At 39.9% G+C, this 26,952-nt stretch overlaps 2 protein-coding genes, 2 non-coding genes and 1 pseudogene across 4 annotated transcripts in view; 2 read left to right on the top strand and 3 right to left on the bottom strand.

The window, feature by feature from the left end:
* LOC144213374 (uncharacterized) overlaps positions 1-19,889 on the bottom strand; it is a 206,758-nt pseudogene extending 186,869 nt beyond the window's left edge.
* Positions 1-26,952, top strand: part of LOC144213350 (uncharacterized) — a 324,366-nt gene that overhangs the window by 215,126 nt on the left and 82,288 nt on the right. The gene's annotated exons all lie outside the window — the stretch shown is intronic.
* On the bottom strand, positions 478-551 carry trnai-aau (transfer RNA isoleucine (anticodon AAU)). The gene has a single exon. It is a non-coding gene; the product is annotated as a tRNA-Ile (tRNA).
* trnap-cgg (transfer RNA proline (anticodon CGG)) lies at positions 8,094-8,165 on the top strand. Its single transcript has one exon. It is a non-coding gene; the product is annotated as a tRNA-Pro (tRNA).
* Positions 22,189-26,813, bottom strand: LOC144213391 (uncharacterized). Its single transcript, XM_077741833.1, has 2 exons — positions 26,413-26,813; positions 22,189-24,129 (listed from the first exon to the last, which is right to left on the bottom strand). The coding sequence occupies exons 1-2, from the start codon at positions 26,534-26,536 to the stop codon at positions 22,820-22,822; spliced, it is 1,434 nt and encodes a 477-aa protein (XP_077597959.1). The 5' UTR covers positions 26,537-26,813; the 3' UTR covers positions 22,189-22,819.

The raw sequence follows: 26,952 nt of genomic DNA, 5'->3' as shown, positions 1-26,952 counted from the left end.
CTAGCAATTAATATGAAAAGCTAAGGTTAAAAATGATAGCCCACTAGCATTAGCAAGGTAGCTCAGTCAACTTAGCAGACAGATAAACAACTCCGGTACAGCATTTTGTTGTTTCAAATTTAAGGGTTTTTAGATCTTTATTTGGAGATTTTTGCACTTGTGACGACTATTAAGAGTAATCCTATTATGATTTTCGGCAGGCTTCCTCATTGGAGGCTAAGCAAAGTTGAGGAGCACTTTTCTGACCGCTTGAATATGAAGACAAATTTAATTTCACAACAATTATGGGAAGAACAGAAATGTGGTGGGAACAAGCCAAGCTAATATTCCCTCACTGAGATGATTCACATCCTGGGTGGCATCTTCTGCCCTGTGGAGCAGAGAAATTACCCGATCCTAGAAATTGAAGAAACATCAAGACAAGATATTATGTTAAGGCAACATAAGTTCTATTAGGCAAGTAGTACAAAGAGGTCATGGCCTGTGTGGGGGTTGAACCCACGACTTTGGCGTTATTAGCACCACACTCTGACCAACTGAGTTAACCGGCCATGTGCTACACAGCCCATATATTTTCATAATGAAGCAAATGCAACACGTCAACTAGCTAAACACTTAGGTTAAGGCAAAAGAAGTCGGACTAGATCATTTCAATTGAATATGGAGTTGTCATGGCCCATATGGAGGTTAAACGCACAACCTTGGCATGATTAGCACCTCACTCTGACCAACTGAGCTAATCAGCCATGTGTAAAATTGCCAAGATTTTTGTCTAATGACCGAAATTGCAAGTGTCAGCTCACTAAATTGTTACGTTACGGCAAAATGAATCATTTTAGGCAATCTTAACTTACTCTAGGGCAAGGGTGTCAAACGGTACAAAATGATGCAGAATGCCAGATTTGTTCCACGGGCTGCCTCTTTGACACTTGTGTTCTAGAGAGGCAGCACCTGTTGAGCGGTCGAACCCACGACTTTGGCATTTACAGCACCATGCTCTGCCTAAATGAGATAAAGAGCAATGTGTTGGCATTGGCTCGGGTGCGACTGTCGGGCCAATCGGCATGGAGATGCGGGGATGGACGGGCGAGCGGCGAGCTTGAACGGATGAGGTCGAGTGGGGAGCGGCGAGTGGGAATTGAATGTCCTTCTAATAGGGGAACGAAACGTTTAAGTCTCCCGGGCTTCAATGGCATCCGAGCAAACCCACCACCAGGTTGTGATTGGTTGAGAGCTCCATCCCTCTCTATACCCGAGTATCCAAGACATGCGGGTGTCCTGGTGCCAAATGCACATATGGGCACCCTTATGCTTGAACATGGTGTTCATTATTGTCAATCAACTACGAGTGCCGATATTCAACAATAGAACATCACTCAAATTTCAATCAGGGGGGACGTTCTTCCCAATCAATCCCTCCAGTTCTCACATCAACATTGAAGTCCCCCAGCAGAACATGGAGTCCCCCTAAGGAGCACTCTCCAGCAACCCCTCCAAGGACTCCAAAAGGGGTAGATACCCTGAACTGCTGTTTTGTGCATGCACACATACAACAATCAAGTGCCGTTCCCCCACCTGAAAACGGAGGGATGCAACCCTTTTGTCCTGCTGGCAACTCCAGAGCCAAACTATGTCGAGCCGGGTTTTCTCAACCTTACGCTCAGGCTTTTCCTAACCGCGTCCAGGCGAGGGAAGATTTCGTCCAATAATGTTGCTCATCATAAGAGATCCTCTGAGCCATTCTTCGTCTTATCCCACACATCAGACCAGTTGGCCATGGGTAACCCTACCAGGGCTACAAGACTCCGGTCAACATTGGTCCAAGAATCACTGGGCCTGATTAACCCCACGGGAGACAACATCAGTTCCTTTTTTGTAGAGGCAAACTACCCCACTTCCAAGAGTTACCATTGCTGTGAAAAAAATGTTCTTGGAATTGCCTTATAGATTCATACACATGCTTAAAAGCATGTTATCAACAAAAAATGCAGTATCATTTAAAAAAAACAACTGAACAAGACAGGTAAAAAAATGTAAACAATCGAAAATGACATCTAAATATGAGAAAAGAAATATTTATCCTTAGTGTTGGACAGTATTCATTAATACTATTATATGTGTTTTAGCATTTTTGTATGAAAGCTTCTTCAATTTTTCTGAGGAGAACTCAAGATTGTAACAAGTCACCAAGGACTGTTTACTGGACCTTCACCCCAGAATGCAGCCCTAGAAAGACGCTTAAAAAGATGCTGATGCAGCGGGATCACCGTTTGAACAACCTTTGTGACTATTCGCATATTGTCGTAAATTTTCAACAATCTGAGTCTGAGCCTATTTGGGTTAAGGAGGTGATAAGAATCTAACTTGACTGCAAAGTGGCTTACAAGGAAACCATTTTCAAACCGTCTGCCAGCTGATTTAGGTTGGGTTTGCAAAGTCCGATGTGTTGCCGACACTAAAGGTTGAACCAGGGATCTTTAGATCGTAAGGTATTAGCTCTCCCAACTGAGCTACTGCAGGTGTTTTATAAAGTCAACAACCAACTTCAATTGAAAATTGACTCATGGCTTACTATTCCATGGGCTTTACCCAAGACTCATACATTCATGCATACACATCAAAAGTAAATAAACATTACTAAACATAATCTTCTTTCTCACATGTTAAACACTGCACAGTCGAACCTTGTGATACGACCACTTCGCCATATAACATTTTGTCTTACGACAAACATTTCGATCGAATAATTCGCCTGTGGCAGTAGGTCTGTCCACTCTTTTTACATTTGACTATTTCTTATTACATTCCTTTTTACTTTACTTTGTACTTTATACTTTTTACCTTAATAATGTGTGATGAGTATGTTAATACTTTAGTCCTATTTACTGATTATGTTTCATATGTACTGTTAAAGGATGCAGTTTTTTATATGTATCGTATCTTGTGCTGACCCGGCCTGTCTGTCAAATTTTTTAAGTCAATGTGACAGATGTGCCAGGGGTGTCCATACGGTGACACTTTTTTCCTTAGGTGGCTAATGTGAAATATAAATTGTATTCTTATATTTAATCTTGCGCCCTTTTACACTCTGATGTATTAAAAGTTACTAGAATAGAATTTAATTTACACCTGTTGGTTAAAATGTGCCCAACACCTTTTGTACTCCACCTCCTTCATTTGTATTAACGCCTCCCATTTTTATGACTTGTCTTGTCTCTATTAAAAACAGAGTTGAAGCAGCTTTTCAGCGAGAAATAGCTTTGTGGAGCCTGAAGAGTTGTCACACTCTCCGGCCTCTGAATTGTTGCATCCCCCGCCTCTGCAGACGGGGCCTTTCACCTGTGTGGGTTTTGGGGATTTTAGATATTATAAAAACATAGTTAATCATACTACATGTCAAAAAGCTGTCACAAGCGTACTACCCGTGTGCATCTTTTCAAATTAAAACTTTCTTTAAACGTTACAAGCTTATTCCCTACAATGTTTGCAGTTGTTTAAATATATAGATATCATCTAACCTTTTTAGTTGGTCTGATACGATTTATGTCAGAAACTGTATTGTAATATAAGTTCAATATTAACATCTTGAAATTGAAAAGGGGCTTATATTTATTGCTTGATATATGTGCAATTGACTTTGTTAAACGATTTTTGAGTTTTGCTGCTAAATCTCTGACGCCAAAATTTTGGGGTTATGCTTTAAATTAGTGTCTTACTAAATTGCTTTGTATGATTTGGAAAAAAAGATACATTTTCAATGTGAAATTCCCTATCACTGTCAAATTTAATATTGTCATTGGTTATTATATTTTCTCAAAATGACAGTAAATTAACTATGGAGGGGTGCCCAACTTCAGTCCTCCAGGGCCCCTTTGCGGTCCCTTTTTCATATCTCCCTCCTCTACCACACCTGAACCAAATGGTCAACTCCTCAGCCAGCTGTCCATAAGCTTTATAACAATCCAAATTATTTGATTCAGGCGTGTTGATGGAGGCAGACATGGAAAACACATTTGATAGTGGCCCTTGAGGGCTGGAGTTGGGCACGCTAATGTAATGTAAATTTGTTCATTCATATTCCATACTACACATCCTAGCAAGTGTTGCGGGGGTTGCTGGGGTCTATCCCACCAAGCTTCGTAGCAAAAGGCAGACAACACCAGTAAGCCGTAGGGCACAAACAACCATTTGCACTCACAATCATACCGACACTATTGGGAATTGAGGCCACGCCTGCCTGGAATTCAGCCGGGTGTCCCACTGCACCCTCAAAGATCTGGGATAGATTGCTATTAGGTTTGTGGAAAACATTTATAGATTCATCTAAGGTAGTGTGGCCGAGCGGTCTAAGGCATGGGTTCCAATCCCACCACTGCCAATATCTTCTGATCTTGTTGGGTCTGAAGTTACAGACAGGCATGAGACTGTGCTACTGTTAGGTTCATTAATAATTACCTTCGTCCGTAATTATCAATAACTGCAGGAAGACATCTTATTCAATTATTGACATTTAATTAAATAGAAATGGATACAACAGATAAAAGCCTCCGGAGGGGAGCGTTACAGCAAGTGTCACCTTACAACTTCCGAACGTCTCCTCGAATAGACGTTTTCGTCCCACTCTTATGGTCATGAATCAAAACAATTTACAGAGTTGTTGATCATTCCATCACGTATGAGTAAAAACAACATCTGGGACTACAATAACAATCAAAGTATTTTACCAATAACAAAAACAGGAGACTAGACCTAACAACATTTAGATTAGAGTAATTATACAACCTCCTTGACCTAAGAATCATATAATATAATCATAATCATATAATCGTTACATACAGAAAAACCCGAAGTGCACGGTTACATAACGATAACAATATTCTTGTTATTGGCCGAATAGCCCTGGCCTCGTCACCAAGGGCCCACCAAATCTCAAGGACCCAGATTGGGTGGATTGTTTGTATAACCATCCTGGAACAGGCCGTCCAGGTTAAAGATGACTTGGCGTGACCTCGCAACACTTGAAAAATAGAAAGAGAATGATTTAAACAAAGAAAGGAATTAATACAGAGAATAGAAAGAGAATGATTTAACAAAGAAATGAATTAATACGACTATTATAAAAGTAATACATAATAAACCCAACAGCTACATTTTCAAGCAACCGGTTGCTGGGAGAGGTCAGAGGCGTGTGATGATAACTCGCGCTCGGCTCCGAGGAACTCTCTTATCTTCCCAAGGTGAATGTTGCTATTATTAAGTTTCAGCATAATGTCATGGAAAAGTACAGTAGTTGAGGTTATAGAAATAATGGAAAAGTACAACAATTGAACACTGAGACATGTTGAGAAGAGATTATAGACATCATGGAAAAGCATAATATTAAGACAGATTATAGACAGGATGTTCTTTAGAAATGCACATATTATTAAGACTACAGTTTTAAGCAACTTCACACATTGTTGCAGAAATTGGTCAAGATTGGAAACCTTGGACTGACATATTAACTTGTAAAATTTATTTCTGAAACAGGGATTTCCCAAACGGGGGATAATTGGGTGATGTTAATGGAGTGTAACGAACAGGCACCAGCACTATGTGGAGCTACTTTTGTAAAAGGGTGGTCTCAGTTGAAACATTGAGAGGACGGGTAAGATAAGATTTCTGACTTAATAAGATGCGGGAAACACCTGAATATTGATTGGAAAGATTATTTTTCAGCAAGCAATACCATGAAACTATAGGGAACTCTTTTATATTGGTTTTGACGTCTCCATATGCGGAAGGTGAAAGGGTTTCAATTGAGACTAAACCATCCTACAAAGGGCTAAAACAAACTACCAGACAAGGAAACACGATCGGATATAACAACTCACTCAATCACCATTCTTTGGGGAAAGTGTTTTTACAAATAAAAACGTGTCCTACTTGTACAGAAAAATATTGAAACTGTCTATCCTGTTACGCATTAAATGAGAAGTCAATTTTTCCACAGTTGAATCATTTTACCTGCTTAAACCTTACAGCGCATAGTCTGAAGCTGGTGGCGATAAATGAGACGTGGTATGTCGGCGTTCTAAAACAAACTGCACCCCTGATACCACGTTCTGACCTATGGTGGTGGTGTGGTGGAGATAAATTATACAACTCCTGTCGAAACGTGGCAGGACTAAGTGCTTTGGTCTCACTGCTCTTACCAGTGTCTGCTTTTCCATCTACAGTGGAGGAAATACAATTGGCTGCTCAGAAATTTTTCAGTGGACATTGTCGAGCGGCATGAAGGGAAGGAGATCCAACATACATTGATGCGATTGGCATCCCCCGGGGCATACCAGATGAGTATAAGATGGCTAATCAGATCGCAGTAGGATGGGAGTCCCCAAACAAAAATGTAGATTGAATAAATTACCTGCAGTACAATGTCCAAAGATTGGAAATTATACTGAAAAGGGATTTGTGGCCATAAAGGAGCAACTGGCAGCTACCAGTCTGATGGCGTTCCAGGATCGCATAGCGGTGGATATGATCCTTGCGTAACAAGGGGGCATGTGTGCAAAATGTTTGGAGAACAACGTTGCACCTTCATACCGAACAACACGTCACCCGATGGTTCCCTCACCACTCCTCGTGCTCCTTGCTAAGCCGATTTATAACTATTGCAATTGCCCCTACAAATTCTAAATTACACAAATTATATTCTCTGCTTATGAAACGTACCGGGGAAAGCAGTGAAGTCCAGGAGTACGGGAATTCCGAGGATGAATTGGGCGAAAATGATTGTTTTCTTTTTCAGACCACCCATGCGAATAAGGAATAGGCGGGTAAAATTGCAGTCACCTGAAAGTTCCTTTTGTGATTACTATAAAACAATTAGAAACATACATATCATAAAAAAATGGCGTAATGTTTGGTTTATTCTGTAATACTATGATATATGTGTGTATTTAATAATTTCTAAAGCATTAAAGCATTCTTCCAATTGTCCGAAGAGAACTCGGGGTTGTACCCAATCACAGTCCTCTCACACGGACTGTTCATCTGACATCCGAGGACTGTTGATCTGGGTTTGCAGCGAAGAGTCGTCAAGGACTCTTGATACTAGCAGATGGATATCAATCACTTCCAGAAACACTCGCATAGTGTTCCTACATCGTGATGCCCTTCGCGCTTCTTTATGTAATTGTTATGCCAAATGAAGGCGTGATTGTTTTAATTAAAATGGTGTTTGTATTTAGTTTCCTCTTTCTATTATTGTTAAAAACCTTAATTGTTGTTATAGTTACAGATGTTGTTTTTGCTTATGCAGTTGGATTAATCAGTAACATTGTAATTGTTTTGATTTATGGCTTTAAAGCCATACGAGAAATCACTGTTCGAGGAGATACTTTGGAGATCGGGAGGAAGTCTTAAAGTCTCCATGTATCTACCCTTATAAGGTTTCCTGACCAAAGATGCAGATTATAATAATATTATTATAATAATAATTTAATAATATATCTGCCTGAAGTGATTGATAATTTTAGAAAAGTGTAATTATTAATGAACCTATCACCTTGCTTTGTCGAATTGAGATCTATGATGGGGTGATATGGAAGATCAACCATTCCCGAAAAGAAGTGTAACTTTGTAAGCACCTCTGGCTCATTGGTCTAGTAGAATGATTCTTGCTATGGGTGCGAGAGTTACAGGGTCCAACCCCTGGATGAGCCTTTACTTTGTTGAATTGTTATCTATAATCGTGGTTGAAATGTCACATACTTCACCTGAGAAAACAAGTGTCACGGTAAGGGCACCCCTGGCTCGTAGATCTAGTGGTATGATTCTCGCTTTGGATACGAGAAGTCCCGGGTCCAACCATCCGACGAACCTAGTTTTGTCAAATTGTGATCTATTATGGGGGTGATATGGCACATTTGCCACCTGAGAAAAAAGTTGGTCTATTGGTATGATTCTTGCTTAGGTCGCAAGAGATCCCAGATCCAACTCCCAGACGAGCACTTGCTTTGTCGAATTGTGATCTATGAAAGGGGTTGATATGTCACATACTTCACCTGATCAGCCATCCAAGAAAAAAGTGTCACTATATGGGCACCTCTGGCTCGTTGGTCTAGTGGTATGATTCTCGCTTCGGGTGCAAGAGGTCCCGGGTCCAACTCCCGGACGAGCCCTACCTTTGTCGAATTGTGATCTTTTATGGGGGTTGATATGTCACATACTTCCCCTGACAAAAAAAGTTTCACTTTATGGGCACATCTGGTTTGTTGGTCTAGTGGTATGATTCTCGCCTAGCCCTTGCTTTGTCGAATTGTGATCTATGATGGGGTGATATGGGAGATCAGCCATGCAAGAAAAAAAGTGTCACTCGTCGGGCACTCCTGGCTCGTTGGTCTAGTGATATGGTTCTTGCTTAGGGTGTGAGAGGTCCCTGGGTTCGACTTCTTGTCTAGCCATTGATTTGTGAAATGGTGAACTATGGAGGGGTAACACGGGCCGTAATACGCCTGAGAAAAAAAATGTCATTCTATAAAGGACATCTGGCTCATTGGTCTAGTGTTATGATTCTCGCTTAAGGTTTGAGTCTGTGAGAGGTCCCAGGTCCAACTCCTGGATGAGTCCTATTTTTGGCCACTTGAGAAAAAAAGTGTGAGGCAATGGGCACCCCTGGCTCGATGGTTTAGTGGTGCCAGGCGTCCCAGGACCAACTCCTGGACGAGCCCTGGTTTTGTCGAATTATGATTACCCACTTAAGCAACAAAGTGTCATTGTATGGGCACCCCTGGCTCGTCTGTCTAGTGCAGGGGTGGGCAAACTTTTCGGCCCAGGGGCCACATTGACTTTAAAAATCTGACAGATGGGTCGGGTCAGCACAAGATAAGATACTTATAAAAAACTGCATCCGTTAACAGTACATATGAAACATAAACAGAAAAAAAGACCATTAACGCATTAATTTGTGTATTAAAGTAAGTAACTAAAGTTGTCAGGCAATAGCTGCCAATTATTGTGAGTATTGCTTTAGAAATGGGAGAAATATTAACAAATTTCAATCCTCATAATGGATTGACCTTGCCTTTAGTCTACATTAAAGTCATATCCCTGTGTTTTGATGACTCAAAGACAAATCAGAGCAATATGTTGGGTTTATTCTGTATTACTATTATACATATGAGTAGTAATTCATTTCTTTGTTCAATCATTCTTCTTATTATTCTTAAAGTGCTCGAGGTCATATACAATCGTCAAGTCCTCTCTCACGTGGACTTCTTATCCAAGGATTGTTTATACAGCAACTCACCCAATCTGGGGCTTCGAAATCGATTGTTTTCTTTTGCAACGGAGCCAAGGTCACTGGCCTATAACAAAGATCTTGTTTCTGCCATTTCCAGCATAGTGGCCATACCTCGTGATGCACTTCGGTCTTTCTTTATGTAATTGTTATATGATTGTTAGGTCAAATGAAGGCGTGATTGTTTTTAAATCCAAATGTTGTTGGTTTTAGTGTCCTGTTTTGTTATTGGTAGAATACCTTGATTAATATTATAGTTACAGATGTTGTTTTTGCTTATGGATTATGAAATAATCAACAACCTTGTAAATTGTTTTGATTCATGGCAATAAGAGTCGTAGGAAAATGTCTATTCGAGGAGATGATTCGGAGTTAAGGGAAAATCCTTGTTGCTTGATGTACCTCCCCTTAAGGTTCTTATCCGTGATCCAATCTATTTAATTAAATGTCAATAATTGAATAAGATGTCTGCCTGCAGTTATTGATAATTACAAAGAAGGGTAATTATTAATGAACCTATCACAATATTAATATAATGCTGAGATAGTGGACTGTTATTTGATACAAGTTGTGAAAATATAAAAGGAGGGTCAGGGTTTACTATAGAATTAAATAATATATACTGTCACATCGGCTTAATGGCTATATGGGGCCATATAGGCTATTTGGCCGGTCACTGGCTAAATAGCCCCCGGGACCATTTGACCGGTTACCGGCAACGGAGCGACTGCCATTGCAAATTATTTTATTCTCTCAATTTGACCCAAGAAGGTTATAAGTTTGATTTCAAGACACATACAGATGCACCTTATTTAAAGGCAATGAAAGAATACACAAGATTGTAAGAAATACTTCTCTATAGTTTCCATCCTAAAAAATAAAAATAAAAAATCATCCACTGGCAGTGGTGGGATTTGAAACCACGCTACCTAAGAGACTGGAGCCTTAATCCAGCGCTTTGGACCACTTGGCCACACTACCTTCAACAAATTTTTGTGGGGGATTGTGCATCACCAAATTGTGAATTAACCTTAAAAACCATTAGATTTAAATATTGAAATGTGTTGTTTGTTACTTGAAATAAGATCAAACACAATGTAACATTTAAAGCAAATGTCCTTGAAATTACCCAACCTCTTATCAAAATGTAGCTTTTCGATTTAGCATACCTGTCAACCTCTGCCGATAACTTCCCTTTTAAATGATTATGACTCCCCTTTAAAAAAAAACAAAAACCTTACAAACACCGTACGACGCATGTTTACTCGCGGTAACCAGACAGTGTAATAGAAATAACAAAGGTAATTTGCATACAAAGTATTTTATTCAATTTAAAAAGTTTACAATGAAATAAACTGTGCCTTCAGTGCTTCCTATTGTAAGCCAATGTGCATGATTGAGCAGACTTTATCTGCTCTAATTAGGGTCTCACTTTTGAGCAACAGTTGTCACAGTTCAATTATCAGCAGATTTGACATGTACCATTTTCACATATTTCACCAAAAGTTTCTTTAAGAGTCATTCCATTTCTGGTAGCAAATCTCCAACCATACATGCCTCTGTTTGGAACACAATATTGAATTGATTTATTTGAGGCAGGATGAAGCTGAGGAAGTGGAGTTTGAGGAGAGTAAAAGGGTCTTGAAGTTGATCATGGATGTTTTTCACTTTACCTGACCTTTCAACATCCGCATGGCTAGCAAAGTAGCTTTTGAGTGCTTCGTACTGAGACAATGTTCTTTCAACCACTTTTTCTAGAGACGACCATTGTGTCGAACAATCCTTCAGGATTTGTTCTTGCTCGGAATTTGTAAAGTCCTGAAACAAAGGAATCTCAATAACATAGATTAGCTTCATTTGCTACGACCGTCATACACACATACACATCACAATGCTAACGCTAATGGCGGCCGAGGGTACGTTGCTAATGCTATTACATGTGCTCTACTCGAGGCTCGTGAAATCTCAATAGCAAAGCTTCCTTTGCTACGACCGTCATATACTGCAGACTATCATGCTAACAGTATAATGGCGGCCAAAGGTAGCTTGCTAAAGGCTATACATGTCCTCCACCCGAGATTCGCACATTCATGCACACACATAAAAAGTAAACAAACATTACTTAACATTATGTTCTTTCTCACATGTTAACTATTGTCTCTTGCAAACCCCACACTCAATCGGTCTCTACAACAAAACAACATACCAAATAAAACACAGGGGGAAATAATCAGACAGGTCAGTTGTTGTTATCTTCAAGCCAACTTTTACTCAAATGCCTGAAGATTTCCCCGCGTTTCAGCTACATGAGCCCAGACATAAAAAATCGAATACCGATCCATACCCCTGCTATTTGGCTGGAGGCATCAATAATCGAAGACTGATAAACATCTATCCCAAAACTAGTTTAACCTCATACTGTCAGGAGTGGCTTGATTGCCCCTCCTGGCATGATGTCATGATGGTTAACAGCCGTGGCTAATTTGGTGATTAGGATTTGTTTGGCTATTTGAGCATTATGGTTTTTGTTGAACGTTCCCTGTGTTTCCACGTTTGTCATGCCGTTCACTTGACGCCACGATACGCTGCATGTTTCTTTTCTGTATTAGTAAGTGATCAAGCCAGTTGTTTATGTTATGTTTTTTCCGTTTATTAAACCAAGCAACAAGAGCAACATATCTGCCTCCCCTTTTCCATTTGCTTCGGCGACTCCGCACCTGGGTTCACCTTCCCCCCCGATCGCGTCGCACTACGCGACGTGATCGTAACACACACATGCAATAATTTATAACTTAACTCACTTCACCATGTCACACTTGGTTAATGGGAAAAGTGATTTGTTTTTTTTCACATTCTCCACGTTTCCGGCAGTTTTAAAGTGGCTCTTCAGATCATAGAATCCACTCGCAGCAACTTTCACGTCTTTATAAAGACGTGAAAGTTACTGCGAGTGGATTGTACAATTTTTTTTTCTCATTCTGTGTCCCTTGCAAAAATATTGCAAGGGACACAGAGTGAGAATTGAGTGCCTCTTAACGATGCTTTAATCCAGTCAGCATATTCACCTTAAAGTAGCTCCCATTCTTTCTGGTGTCGACCCGATCCTTGAGTTCTTCGTTTCTTACTAGGTGGCTCCTCCATGCTTGCTTCCACGATATTTACTCTATGTATATCTACACATGCACATGTCCTCCTTTATCGATATTGCCGTACACACCGCTAAAAAAATACATACGATTAAGGATAATTTTTGCTGGTATACCGTGACAATAGTAACAATCTAAGACAGTAGCATCGTTGGCTACCAGCCTACGAGACTATCTCGATTTTAGCGATAATGGTCTTGTTGAAATCGGTTTTCATAAATATGGCGATATTTTAAATATTTTTTTTCCCGTACAAAAGTCGGTGCACGGCTAACATGATTTAAAATGGTAAAAACACGTATTAAATACGTATAAAACGTACAAGTTGACAGGTATTCATATAATCAGATTATATAAATAGTCGTTTTTCCAACTGCACTGTCGCATTGGTTTAGCTCAGTGGTTACTTCATCTGCATTCACTTCGACTCAATCCTGGTTTGGGATCGAAACGCGGACGCCGTCTAGTGTTTTCCTACTTATTTTCATTTTATAACAAAATCTTATTACAAAATTCACATAGATGTTATTATAACATTTTATTTTAATTTTGACCCTTAGAATTGCGTGTGAGGTGAATTTGGTTGACAGTTTTGAACAAAATAGGAAGACATACACAGTAGATATGAATATAATAGCCCTTGAAGTTAAATGTTCACAGTAGATTGCTACAAATCCATGTGAGTACATGTTGAGTATTCATTAAATATTGATTACATTATGAACTAAGGGTAAGAAATATGCCTTTAATCACTTGATTTAATTGACTCAACAGCGAGTCTTACAGATTGTTACATAGTAAATCAATGTTGACTTTCAGTTGGAAAAGCTGTATGTATTGAAATCAAGGCTCTGCAAAAACAAATAACTCAGGCAATAGTGATAAAAGCTTTCTTGTCATTTTGAACCAGAGACGCGCTTGTATAAGATTTGTATAAAATGTCAATATTTGCAAAGAAGTAGCACAAAATCTGGCAGACGCTACAGGTCCTACAAAGCACGGACAAACAGGCTCAAGGACAGCTTCTTCCCAACAGCCATCAGGTCTCTGAACCTGCAGCAACACGTGACGTGACGACTACACATATCCCTACTATGAAATTAAGTCAAGTCGAATTGAAGTAACAGGAAGGTCGTTTGGTGCAGATCTACCTTCCACAGGATGACTGAGGGAGGGTAAGTATAAAGACTGAGAGGTAAGTGATCCATCTTATTCTTGTTGGCATCGGTGAGGCAACTTGTAGTCGCCGGAAAATGGCGCTCAAGGCGGAGAGCTAACAAGTATGAATATGTCATAAATAAATGTCATAAATGTGTCTGGCCTGGGAAGACGAACTTGTGGAGAAGCACTATACAATTTCGTCATGCGCTGCTGAGGGTATGATGGGCTTTTTGTCAAGTCAATGATGACGACAATGCCTATGTCTGATTTTCATTTTTTTTCAAAAGTGTAGTCCACTGTCTTTTCTCATTTTTGTTACACAAAATCAGGTAATGCCTGCCCCCGTTATTTTACAGAGCAAATTACTCATCTAGTCTTCTAAACAAAAAGAACCAAACTGGACTGCAAATTGTCTCATGGCTTACTAGTAAATGATTCCAATTAGAGCATTTCTTTAATAGGCCTCTTCCCCTTTTTGCTTGAAACGGACCAAATTAATCAACGGCAACTTTTGAGAACGAGAGACCATCGGACATTACCCTGCAGGAAGGTAAATCTGCCATGCGGTGTTTGCCGGTGGTTCCATAAAGACTGCGATTGGCTGGCCACTGATTTAGAGTATTCCCTGTCTAACGGATCTGGCAAAAATAAATAATTTTTTTGTGAAATGTTAATACATTTTTATTAAATACATTTTTTTTATTAAAAGAATAAATCTCCCCTTCATCTCATCTCATTTTCTGAACCACAATGTATCCACATTAGGGTCGCGGAACGTGCTGGAGCCTATCGCAGCTGAACAGGCACGTCCCACCGGAAGGGGGCCACGGGGCCAACCTCGGAGAGGCTGGGGAGACTATGTCTTCCCGCTGGCCCGGGAACGCCTTGGGATACAACCGGAAAAACTGTATGAAGTGGCTGGGGAAAGGGAAGTCTTGGTTTCTGTGCTGATGCTGCTGTACCCACGACCCGACTTGGGAAAAGAGGAAGACAAGATGAGATGAGAGATAAGCATGTTTTTTTTTCATATGGACAAATAGAACGGCAATATCGGCATACATTTTTCAGGTGACAATCCAAGCACAACAGTTTGGCAGATCATTTATGTCAAGGCTGAAAAGCAGTGGACCAAGCACTGAGTTGCGGTACCCCCCGAAACTGTTTTTCTGATGGTTTGATTCAATCCAATTTAGCGTGCTTGGTGAGAAATTACAATTAGACAGTTTAGTTTGCAGTATCTGGTGGTTAATGGTGTCAAATGCCCTTTTGAGATCAATAAAAACTGCACCAATGACCCTGTCTTCATCTAATTTTTGATTGTTTTCTAAAAGGAAGCAAACCGAAGGTTGACTATAACTGATATTTTACCATGATTTTGTCAAAAAAGGGGCACCTTGAACCCAATCTGTTTTAGATTTATCATAAAAAAGAGTATTTCTTTATGGCAAGTGATAGGTTCACCAATAGGCATTCACAAATGCACACTTGAATAAAACAGGCATCTGACTCATAACCGGTGTCTTGCAAGAGAGAATCGACAACACTGTCAGAAGTCCTCCGGATCTTCCTAAGAGAGCTTGATGTGAACCACACTTTCAGAAGCCGATGTTCATCAAAACAATTGAAAGTCCTCTGTATCTTCCCAAGAGATCTCGGTGTGAACAATAGCTCTGAGAAGTCCAGCTGCAAAGAGGAGTGACCTTCAATTTGTTTCGGTTAACTTGGGAGCGAGCATTATTATTCTAAGAGCTGTATTAAAATGACTTTTTAATGTCAATAACTCTATATATTCTATCTTTACCAGCCCTTCCTTACTTGCATATCTGGCCTGAAAAAGAAGAACAAAATAATTCTCGTTCAACTCATTTTCATAATTTGCATAATCCTGGACATCAAGCCATTGAAAACAGCCATTGATTTCACCTCGGTGAAGGACGTGTTGTAGAGTGCAACATTATCAAACATTGCATATGCCCCCTGCTCCAACAAAAGCACATCGACCATCAGAAGCATATCAACTGCTTTGCAGTCCTGGAAAGTCATGAGACTGGTGGCTGCCAGCTGATTTTTCATTGCAAATCCAATTTCTTTGTTGTTTTTTTTTGACATTGTAATGGTTGTTGTTCACCCTATTCATATTTTTATTTGGCATAACCCAAAAAAATAAACTTCTGCTACGATTTGGCGAACGAACCCGTAAGTCAGAACGCCATCCCTCGATGAGGCTCAACGTCATCGAGAGAGGCCAGCTGCCGCACCGAAATTCTGAGCCGCCAATTGTATCTCCTCCACTCTAAAACATACTGATTAAACAGTGAAACCAAAACACATAGTCCTATTTCTTTTATGACAGGAATTATATAATGTATTTGAACAATTTCACCACCATAAGCCAAAACGTGCAATCAGTGGCGCAATTTGTCTTGGACAATGGGCACACAATGTCTCATCTACCGCACCAGATTCAGACCATGCCCTTTAAGGTTCAAACAGGTAGGTAGCACAAAAATTGGCTTGTCATTCACTGATTGCGTAACAGGATGGACACCGTTTCAATATTTTTCCTTTTCTTTACAAGCAGGACACTTTTTTTTTTGTAAAAACACTTTCCCCAAAGAATGGTGATTGAGGGAGTTGCTGTTATATCCGATCGTATTTACCCTCGTCTGGTCATTTTTTAACCCTTTGTAAGGTTTAGTCTCAATTGAAACACTTACACATTTGGACACATATGGAGACAATAAAACCAATATAAAAGAGTTCCCTATGGTTTATGGCATTGCTCTCTGCAATATTATTTCCAATCAATATTGGAGTGGTTGCCGTTTCAATGAATTCATCAGAAAGTTTTTCTCACTTGTCTCCCCAAACGTTTAAACTGATGAAACCTTCATACAGTGCAAAAGGTGGATCCATATACCCCTCTCGGCTATTTTCATGTCTGCTGGTTGGTCAGCAACAAGTTGGACGTTCCCCCTTTGGGTCAGCTAATGCTTCTTCTATATACTTCAGGTTGAGCCCCTAGTCTCCTGGCACCACCGTTGGTCAAGTCCGTTTCCTGTTGAGAAGCACAGTCTCCTTCTGCTAACCCCAACTCAATGCGTTTTCTTAAAAATTGATTAGCCTCATCATACAGTTCCAATCGTGCAGTAAATATCGACGTTTTGTATGGTCTACCAAATACTATTTTCATATGTTGTTGTCCGGTTAAACCAGTTATGTACGCGCAGTGATGTCATAGCAGAATATGGAACCTTTTGCAATCCCATCAATTATTTTGTTCACACAATTTGGGTGCTGTTATCACTATAAGTCAATGGTTCTTTGGAATTCCGTATCGTGCACTGATATGCTGCGCGCACGTTAAGAATGATGTGCAAAAATTTCCACAAACAATTAAACCCATAAGTTGTGTAGTGGTACCGTACTAAGGCCACCATTGCCCCTGTCGAGAGATAGGACTTCTCATGACTCAATATGGCAGCTCACCCAAGTAAACTGATGTACAATTGTTTTTCTTCTTCTCATTGCTCCCAAATTCCCCATTTCAGAGATTATTTGTTCCTTCACGCCAAGTTTCACATTTGGAATACTGCTGCTGCATTCTCATCAAAAATTTCATTTGATATTTTTTTCCCATAATTTATCGCTGCATCCCTGAAAAGGGCTAATTGGCAATTTCAGAAATCAATTTCAAATTTCCAAATCCTTTTCCACCTTGATCTCTGACCGATTGATTATATCTTGTGTGATATATGAATTGTATTCTTTAATTTAATCTTTCACCCTTTTCACTATGATGTATTAAAAGTTACTAGAATAGAATTTAATTTAAACCTATTGGTTAAAATGTGCACTACACCTTTTGTACTCCACCTGCTTCATTTGTATTAATGCCTCCCATTTTGATAACTGTCTTATCTCTATTAAAACCACCGTTGAAGCAGCTTTTCAGCGGGAGATCGCTTTGAGGAGCTTGGAGAGTAGTCACGCTCTCGGGCCTCTGAATTGTTGACTCCCCCGCCTCTGCAGACGGGCCTTAACTTTCATTCTATCTGCCTCAGTGTGTTTTCCTGTGTTCGAGTTTATTGAAGTGTTGGCTAGTATCCCCAACAGGGGTGTGTGTGCAAAATGGAGAACAATGTTGCACCTTCATACCGAACAACACATCACCTGATGGGTCCTTCACCAATGCCATTAATGGCCTGCAGGCCCTAAACCACAATATGAAAAAGAATTCTGGAGTAGAATTATCCGCTTGGACAGACTGGTGGGATAAGAGCGTTGGAAAATGTAAGGATTTGGCCATATCTGTTGTGTTTTCTAAAGCCATATTTGCTACTACCTTGACATTGTATGGGTGTTGTCTTATCCCCTGTTTGCGCTGCAGTAGACTTATAACTACTGCAAATGCCTCTACAAATTCTAAATGTACCGGGGAAAGCAGTGAAGTCCAGGAGTATGGTAATTCCGAGGACCAATTGGGCAAACATGATTATGTTTCATTTTCAGACCAGCCATGCGAGTAAGGAGTAGGCGGGTAAAATTGCAGTCACCTGATATTTCCTTTTGCGATTACTATAAAATAGTTAATAACATACATATAATAAAAACGGCAGAATGTTGGGTTTATTCTGTAATACTATTATATATGGGTGTATTTAATCAATTCTTTGTTAAACAATTCTTCCAATTGTTCGAAGAGAACTTGGGGTTGTAACCAGTCACCTAGTCCTCTCACAAGGACTGTTCATCTGACAGCTCACCCAGTCCCTGGCTACGAGGACTGTTGATCCAGGTTTGCAGCGAAGAGTCGTCAAGGACTCTTGCTACCAGCAGATGGATATCAATCACTCCCAGGAACACTCACATAGTGTTCCTACATAGTGACACACTTTGCACTTCTTTATGTAATTGTTATGCCAAATGAAGGCGTGATTGTAATTGTTATGCCAAATGAAGGTGTGATTGTAATTGTTATGCCAAATGAAGGCGTGATTGTAATTGTTATGCCAAATGAAGGTGTGATTGTAATTGTTATGCCAAATGAAGGCGTGATTGTTTAAATTCAAATGAAGTTTGTTTTTAGTTTCCTCTTTCTATTATTGTTAAATACCTTAATTGTTATTCTAGTTACAGATGTTGTGTTTGCTTATGCATGTTGGATTAATCAATAACCTTGTAATTGTTTTGATGTATGGCTTTAAAGCCGTACGAGAAATTACTGTTCGAGGAGATACTTTGGAGATCGGGAGGAAGTCTTGATGTATCTACCCTTATAAGGTTTTACCAAAGATGCATTTTTTAATTAAATGTCAATAATTGAATAAGATGTCTGCTTGCAGTGATTGATCATTATATCAGAAGTGTAATTATTAATGAACCTATCAGGGTGCATCTTATACGAGAAAAATTCCCAAATTCAATGATTTCAAGGCAATTTTAAAGGAAAGACTTACATGCGGAGGCAGCTATCATGTGAGAAAATATGGTCTAAAAGTCGCACTTGAGTATTTGTCGCTGGCCAAATTATGAAAAAAAGTTGGACTTATAGTCCGGAAAACATGGCAACTTGGTTGATTGTCACATTTATACTGGTGGAAAATAATAATATTATAATTCGAACCAAAATAATCAGCATGAATGACTAAAATGTTTTTTGGTCACCGTTTTCCATCCGAACACACACGTGTCTCTTAACCTGATATTTCCAAGACAATCTTTCACCACAAACTGAGCAGGAGAAAGGTTTCTCACCAGTGTCGGTTCTTGTGTGGCATTAAATTCCCATTTTTAGAGAAGATTTGACCGAAAAATGAGCATGCAAAGGGCTTCTCGCCACTGTGGGTTCTCGTGTGTTCTGTCAAGTGCTCCTTCTGAGCGAATCTTTGGCCACACAGTGAGCAAGTGAAAGGTTTCTCACCGGTATGGGTCCTCGTGTGTTTTGTTAAATCTGACTTGGCAGGGAATCCTTCCCCACCCACGGAGCAGGAGAATGGTTTCTCGTCCGTTTGGGTTCTTTGGTGGATTTTTTAGGAGTTCATGTGCGCAAATCTCTGGCTGCAGACCGAGCAGGCATAAGGTTTCTCCCCAGTATGCGTTCTGGTATGGATCGTCAATTTAGCCTTCTCCACAAATCGTTGGCCACAAATAAAGCAGGAAAAAGGTTTCTCCCCAGTGTGTGTTCTCGTGTGCTGTGTCAAGTTCTGCTTGGAAGTCATTTTCTTACCGCAAACCGAGCAGGAAAAAGGTTTCTCACCAGTGTGAGCTCGGGTGTGGTTGGTTAGGTTTTGCTTGGAAGACAATTTCTTCCCCAAATGGAGCAGGGAAAACGTTTCTCTCCGGCGTGGCTCCTCATGTGCCTCTTCAAGTTGGACTTCTTCCCGTAGGTTTTCCCGCACTGTGAGCATTTATGGTCCGCGGCATTATGAACTTCGTCTTCGTCATCGGTGTCCAATGACGTAGCGGGGTTGCTATCCGTTACCGGAGCAATGAGCTTGTGTGCTTCCGTTGAGCAGTTGCTGGCCTCGCTCAGACCGTCGTCTTCGCTTTTTAAAGGCTCAAAAGTGCACGTGAGGATGTCCATCTCTTCTTCTTTAACATTGGGGGGGGGGGGTCTCCTTCCTTTTTGAGGGGATTCGGCACCCCCTTAATGTGGGGGTTCCCAACTGTAATTAAATTCCTGCTCCTCTTTTACGGGTTCAAACTTTTCCTCCACTTTGATGAGTACAAATTCTTTCTCTTCTTTTTTTGATATATGGCGACCTCTCTTCTTCTTTGAGACGAGCGGACGCCGGGTGGTCGAGACAATGCCCTGGGTGGATATCTGTGAGGTGGAGAAATGTCATTGTGTGCAAAATTCTTTGCTTATTTCAGTTTTCATTCATGTTAATCTGTCTTTTCAAATGAAAACAGAGTAAACAGGACACCAGTATGGTTTCCCAATATTGTCCATTTTTAAAAGACATTGTCATTGTAATACATCTTCATCTGAAAACAAGTGCTATTTTAATAAACACCGTTTTAATGATCGCCAATTGGTGAAAAAAGTAATCAATGCACCAACTGAAAGATTATTTAACTTTATACGAAACGACGGTGATTAATATTAAGTATATACTTGTCAGAATAAAATCCTTAGTAAATTAATTATTAATCAGTAACGGAGAATAGATAACGCGACTGAACTTGGAATTTCTATTATGAACGGAATTTTCATCAACAATTTATTAAGTTATCCTGGACGCCACAATTGAAAAACAGCTCCTTCTGGTGGTCAAATTACCGCTTTCTCATTTTTCAATTGCTCTTGTTTGGATATGTACTTGTACTGCAAGTACTTGGACTAAAGTATGTGTACTTGTGTGCACTTGTGTGTCCTTGTACTAAATGTATGGGTGCTATTGCTAAAACTATGTGTACTTGTAATACAAGCAAGAGCCTATATTTTCACGTACCTTATTGACAGAGGGTCATAAAATATACCTAATTTTGGAATATTATTCCTTGAGAGCCATACTCAGAATTTCAAATAAAAAAAACACCGCTTTTAAAAGAACAAAACTCACTTAAATCTTTTAATAACATTCTTACACTGCTGCTAATCCATGATAATCAACGAGTATGCATTCACACGGGGGTCTAATGATATCAAAATTATGATTAAAGCTGGGCTTTTAGCTTATGAATTAGCCATACGCACCCAACAAAAGAGCCACATATGGCTCGCGAGCCTTAAGTTCTCTATACCTGGTTTAGAGGTGTCATATTGTCCTCCGGTACGACTGATAAAACCAAACCGTGCACCCATGTAAAAGCTCAAAACGAATTTTTGGTATACGTGAACATCAGGAAAAGGTGTTTTTGACGTTAAGACTGGGTCAGTTGTCATGTAACCGAAAACTAATGTCACACTCGACTGTGTTTACAACTTTACATGATGAACCTCAACCACGGGGGGTGAAAATAAATCTATAAATATTCAAATGATCATCTATTTGAGAGATATGAGAGTTATAAAACCATTTACCTGACATCTTTTGGGATTTGTTGTTAGCTAGCTTGGTGATGCGTTGATCCTAATCGCCTTGTTTGTCCCCATTGGTCGTAGGTATGCCAGGCTAAACTAAGCTAGGCTGAGCTAGCTTTCAGCCTTCGTTCATAAAATTCGAAAGGAAATGGAACAAATGCTCTGTTCCGATACTTTTGGTGGATTCCTTCATGAGGCTAAGAAGAAATAAAAAGCATATTGCCTTAAAAACCCGGAAAAATTAAAACACTATTCCAAAACTATCGTATTGATTTGACAGAAACCTCGTGTCGCCGCTAGGTGGCAGCATTACGCCCAACTGCCGGAAATACAAGAGAAAAAGACTCACGGCCTTTTGGATCCGCGTTTTTGTTATTATATTCCTCATTTTTAGTCACTTAAATCTACCATATTGAAGTTTAAATTAGTCCTTTCCTTTTGTTTCATGTTTTATTTTGAAGCATAACTAAAAAAAAAAAGTACGTTTTAAATCTAAGCAAATAACGCTTCTTTTTTTTGTCACCGTTGAATTTGGAAGGCTCATTTTATTCAACAAAAAGACCCCAAAATTATTTTCACCAAAAAGAGAGCTTTATTGGAAGTACACAAAATATGACAAGATGATATATAAAATGACAAAAGTATAAGGACATTGTACTACTTATTCATTTTGACAAAATTCATTCTTTCACACCATATTCCTACTGTTTCTTAGATCCTAGATTCAATTTATCAATTATTTTCATTAAAATGGATTATGTTTGAATAACACTCAATACTATTGTTGGATTTGCAAACAAAGTCAATAGACAAATACAAATTTGAAGTGTGGATTGTTATTACACGTTAAAAAGTGTAAACATGATTTTCAGAATGCAAAATATAATTATACTTTGATTACAATGATCTTTCATACAGAAATTGATAAAGCCGGCAAAGACGTCATTGGCTATTGCTTGTCACAACACATTTGCATCTTTTAAGCCTATCCTTACGACTAAATCTCTGGCAAGAGGCTGAGCAGAAAAAGGGTTTCTGACCGAAGTGGGTAATTGTGTTTTTAAGATATTCCTGCGACAAATTGAGCAAAAAAGGGCTTTTCTCCCGTGTGGGTTGTTGAGACTTCTTTTTAGGTTCCCTTATGTGAAAATGTTGGAACATTAACAGCGCCTGGAAAATGTTTCTGAATTGCGTAGCTTTTTAATTGCGCTGTTGTTGCGCAACTGTGGCCACAGACTGAGCAGGAAAACATTGTTCTCTGGTGTGGGTTAATAAGTGTTCTTCTAAACTTTTCCTTTGGGAAAATGTTCGACTACAAACTGAGCAGGAAAACGAACTTTTATCTGTGTGTTCACTTGTGTGCCTTTTTAAGTGTTGCAGTAGAGAAAAGGATTTACCACAAATTGAACACGAAAATGGTTTTTCACCAGTGTGGATTATCACATGTTTTTTTAAGCTTCCCTTCTCTGTGAATCTTTGACAACAAGCTGAACATGAAAATGGTTTTTCACCTGTGTGTGTTCTTGCATGGCTAATTAATGTTGCCTTCGCTGTGAATCTTTGACCACAAACTGAACATGAAAATGGTTTTTCACCTGTGTGGGTTCTTGTGTGGGTTTTTAAGTTGTCTTTTTTAGAAAAGGCTTTACTGCAAACTGAACATGAAAATGGTTTTTCACCAGTGTGGGTTCTTGCATGACTATTTAACTGTCCCACCTGTGTGAATCTTTGACCACAAACTGAGCATGAATATGGTTTTTCACCCGTGTGGGTTCTTGTGTGTATTTTCAAGGAAGACTTTCTCCCAAAGGTTTTCCCACACTGAAAGCATTTGCAGAGTTTGTCACCGCTGGGATTTTTCAAAACATCTTCATCATCATCATCAAGCAAATTGTTGCCATCTGATAAAGGATAAATTACATTTTCTGCTCGCCATCCTTTTGTTGAGCTGCCGTTCAGAAGCTCCACCCCTCTATTGGCCACGCCCAGATCATCTTCACTCTTGAAAGGCTCATCAGTTGAACATTTGACACATTCATTTTTGATTGGAGATTGGTCTTCTCTTTTGCACTGTTGAGGGAACTCTGGCTTCTCTTTAATTTGGGGCCATGCTGAGGCGTTTGCAGGCTCCGCCCCTTCACTGGCCACGCCCAGATAATCCCTTTTAACGGACTCACCTGGTGACCAGGTGAAATGATCTTCCTCCTTTTTGATTGGAAGTTGCTCTTCTATTTGTTTTAGAGGGAACTCTGGCTCCTCCTCTTTAATTCGGGGCCATGTTTTGGTGTTTGCAGGTTCCGCCCCTCCACTTGCCACGCCCAGAACATCTTCCCTCTTCACGAACTCACCAAGTGACCAGGTGAAATTATCTTCCTCCCTTTTGAATGGATGTTGCTCGTCTCTCATTTGTTGTTGAGAGAACTCTGGCTCCTCCTCTTTCATTTGGGAGAGCTCAAATTCCCCTTCAAGGTCAGCATCCTGCCCATCAGCAATAAGATCATTTCTGAAACCTGCAAAGACACAAACATAATTGATTAACCATTTTCTAATTTCAAAATGACTGAATTTCTTGTTCACAGAAATGAAACCAAACGGAAGGGGAGCCATACATTCATTTTGTCTAAATGCAGTACCTACTCCTGTAGTATTTTCATCAACAGCAACACGAGTTGAAAACTGTTCATAGGTGCATTTTTCAAAGTAAGGCACTATTGGTCAGAAAAGTTTCTTCATAGGTGATTTTAATTTAATAAAAATGCTTTCACCAAAGGGGAGACATTAAAAAAGCATTAACTTTTCTTAAGTAGCAGGTCTATTATTATTTGGGGGATTAATGAGATTGAAATAGAGGTAAAGTCTGATTGGACACTCAATTTCCCCTAGGTACGAGTGTGAGCGTGAATGGTTGTTTTTCTCCTCGTGCTCTGTGATTGGCTGGCCATCGATTCAAGGTGTTCCTCGCCTCTAGCCTGAAGGCAGCCGGGATAGGCTCAAGCACCCCATAACAAGATTTAGCATTTCAGAAAATGAGTGAATGAAGGGATCAAAAACAGTGGGAGAAGCCCAACGTAGCCTCAGCAGCAAATCTCGACTGGTTAGATGGTGCATTTCCAGACAATTTTCTAGCACTTGGCTGCCAGTTCAAGTATTCGGCCTTCTTGCGTTCGAAGGTGGTCTCGATCCCCTCCTCTGATGGTACTGGTAGTTCTATGAGGTGAAGCGGTCTTGCCTCAATACCTTAATGTCTGTGCGGATTGATGTAGTGAATATCTCTGAGGATAGTTAATATTCTATTTATTTATAAGCTGCATTTGAATTTTAGCATTCATTTTGAACTAGCTTCGCAGGCCGCATCACGGAGTGGTAGTGGGCCAGGCTTGGCCTTCGGGCCGCAACTTTGAGATCATTGTTTGATCGCTGCTCTCGTTGTTTAGTTCATCTATTTTTTTCCAAGATGGCGCCTTTCACACGGCTGCCGGTGGCAGTATTTCTGCCCACTCATGTCTTTCAGGTTTTACAGCCCTTCTATCTATTTTAATGACATTTTAATATTTGATAATACATTGATTTTTACTTTACTTTGTACTATATACTTTGATGTTCTTACAACCTTCCTTGTTCTGTTAGCTTGGCTTCTTTCTGCTACTTCTTTTTTCGAACCATTCAGCCACGCCTATGCTCTCATACACATAGGACTAGCTGTTACAATACGCAGCAATAGGAGCAACACCTCAATACCGGTGGATATTCGGCGCAGGACAAACGTGCCGGCAGAAGAAGCAACACCTCTGACCAATCCTTCCATCAAGGGATAAGATGGAGGAGCTGTCTGCACTTACCAGGCCGGAAACCAAGTTGAGGAATTTTACTCTGCTACTGTTGTCTTCAGCTCCAGACTTCTGAGGAACTGTGTGGATAAGCTTGGAAGAGTGACTCTGCATATTCTCTACCTCGATCACAGTCTGCAGACGTTCTCCATCTTATGGAAGACCTCCTGTGTGTGGTCTCAATTTTTATCACATCTTTGAGTCTGGATCCGTTTTTGCGACCGCAACCAAGATGGCGCTGTTCAAGTGGCAGCCTATGGCGGTAGCTCCTCTTGCTCATTTTGTGTTTCTGCTGCTTTTCTGTCTAAATGAATTGATTTGGTGATTCTTAATGATCCCATTTACTTTGCTTTGAACTATCTGCAAAACGCACCCGTAAACGAACAAATTTAAATTAACTTGGATTAATATATACATACACACTCAAACAAATGTTTAATGTAACTTTACACAAAAGCTCGTAGATATCTGTTACACAAAAGAGATGCGGCAAAAAAATACGCTACAGTGGTAAACAGCCACTCATGTCATGGACACCTGGCTTGGTCGCATCTCGGAATTTTGATCATATCGCAGGCAAATTATTCGATCGAAACTTTCATCGTAAGTGGAGGTACCACTGTACAAGAATAGTTCATGTTCAGAACAATAAGTCATGGTGGGCAGCAATGTTTAATGTGAATAAAATGTTACTTTAAAGTTACAGAACAGTAACCTAAAGGAAGGAAGATGTCACAGATTAAAGTAATGAATATAGAGCAGTTGCCGACATCTAGTGATTCATCATTGTAGCACTTCTAAGTTCTACCCATAATGCTATGCGCTGTCGTGCTTCGATCCATTCAATAAAGTCACGATCAGAAACATTGCCCACCCTGTTAAATATTTCATTATGAAATATCAATTGTGTAACATAAAGTATATATTAGTCTATTATGCAATAATGATCGTCAAAAGTGAACGTACCTTCGAGTTTGTGAAGAACTACTTTAACTTGCATCATTTTGCAAACAATAGAATGTTGATGACATGAGAGATCCTCTTTCACGCTATTAAGTTCCATCTGAAACTTTTCCGCAACCGGCTTCATTCTCGCAGGCAATTTTTCCAAACTTTTTTGTGTTCGCTTGACGACGTGCTGATGCAGACGACGTGTTCCTTTGTTAGCTGCCAGCTAGGCTAAAGTACGACTCCCAAAACGGATTGAAGAAAAACGGACTGGCCTCCGATTCCACAAACTATTTAATTTTGAGCATGTTGTCGAGGTTTAGTTTCATTTAAGTTCAATCAAATTGAGGAGAAACAAGAGGTGCACAAACAAAAAGTTAAAATCCTAGCCATGCAGAAAAATGAACACCCCACCCCTTCTTCCTCTTTAGGTTTTACGGTTGTAGGCAGCCAACGTACTGTAGCATTATCGCCCTCTACTGTCTTAGTACCACATGCCAGGTTCTCAATTCAGATTTTAAACAGAGGGGGCGGTAATGTTACATTTGGTCTCCTAAT

The sequence above is a fragment of the Stigmatopora nigra genome, chromosome 20 (assembly GCF_051989575.1).
Source record: "Stigmatopora nigra isolate UIUO_SnigA chromosome 20, RoL_Snig_1.1, whole genome shotgun sequence".
NCBI lineage: Eukaryota > Metazoa > Chordata > Actinopteri > Syngnathiformes > Syngnathidae > Stigmatopora > Stigmatopora nigra.
Note: the sequence above shows the minus strand (reverse complement) of the source record. Positions and strands in the feature narration are given on the sequence as shown.

Excerpts from the sequence above, each read along its gene's own strand:
- LOC144213391 (XM_077741833.1), bottom strand. The coding sequence starts at position 26,536 with ATGAAGCCGGTTGCGGAAAAGTTTCAGATGGAACTTAATAGCGTGAAA. Across the intron at positions 24,130-26,412 it reads AGTTCTTCACAAACTCGAAG|GTTTCAGAAATGATCTTATT; the intron begins GTACGTTCACTT and ends GTGTCTTTGCAG.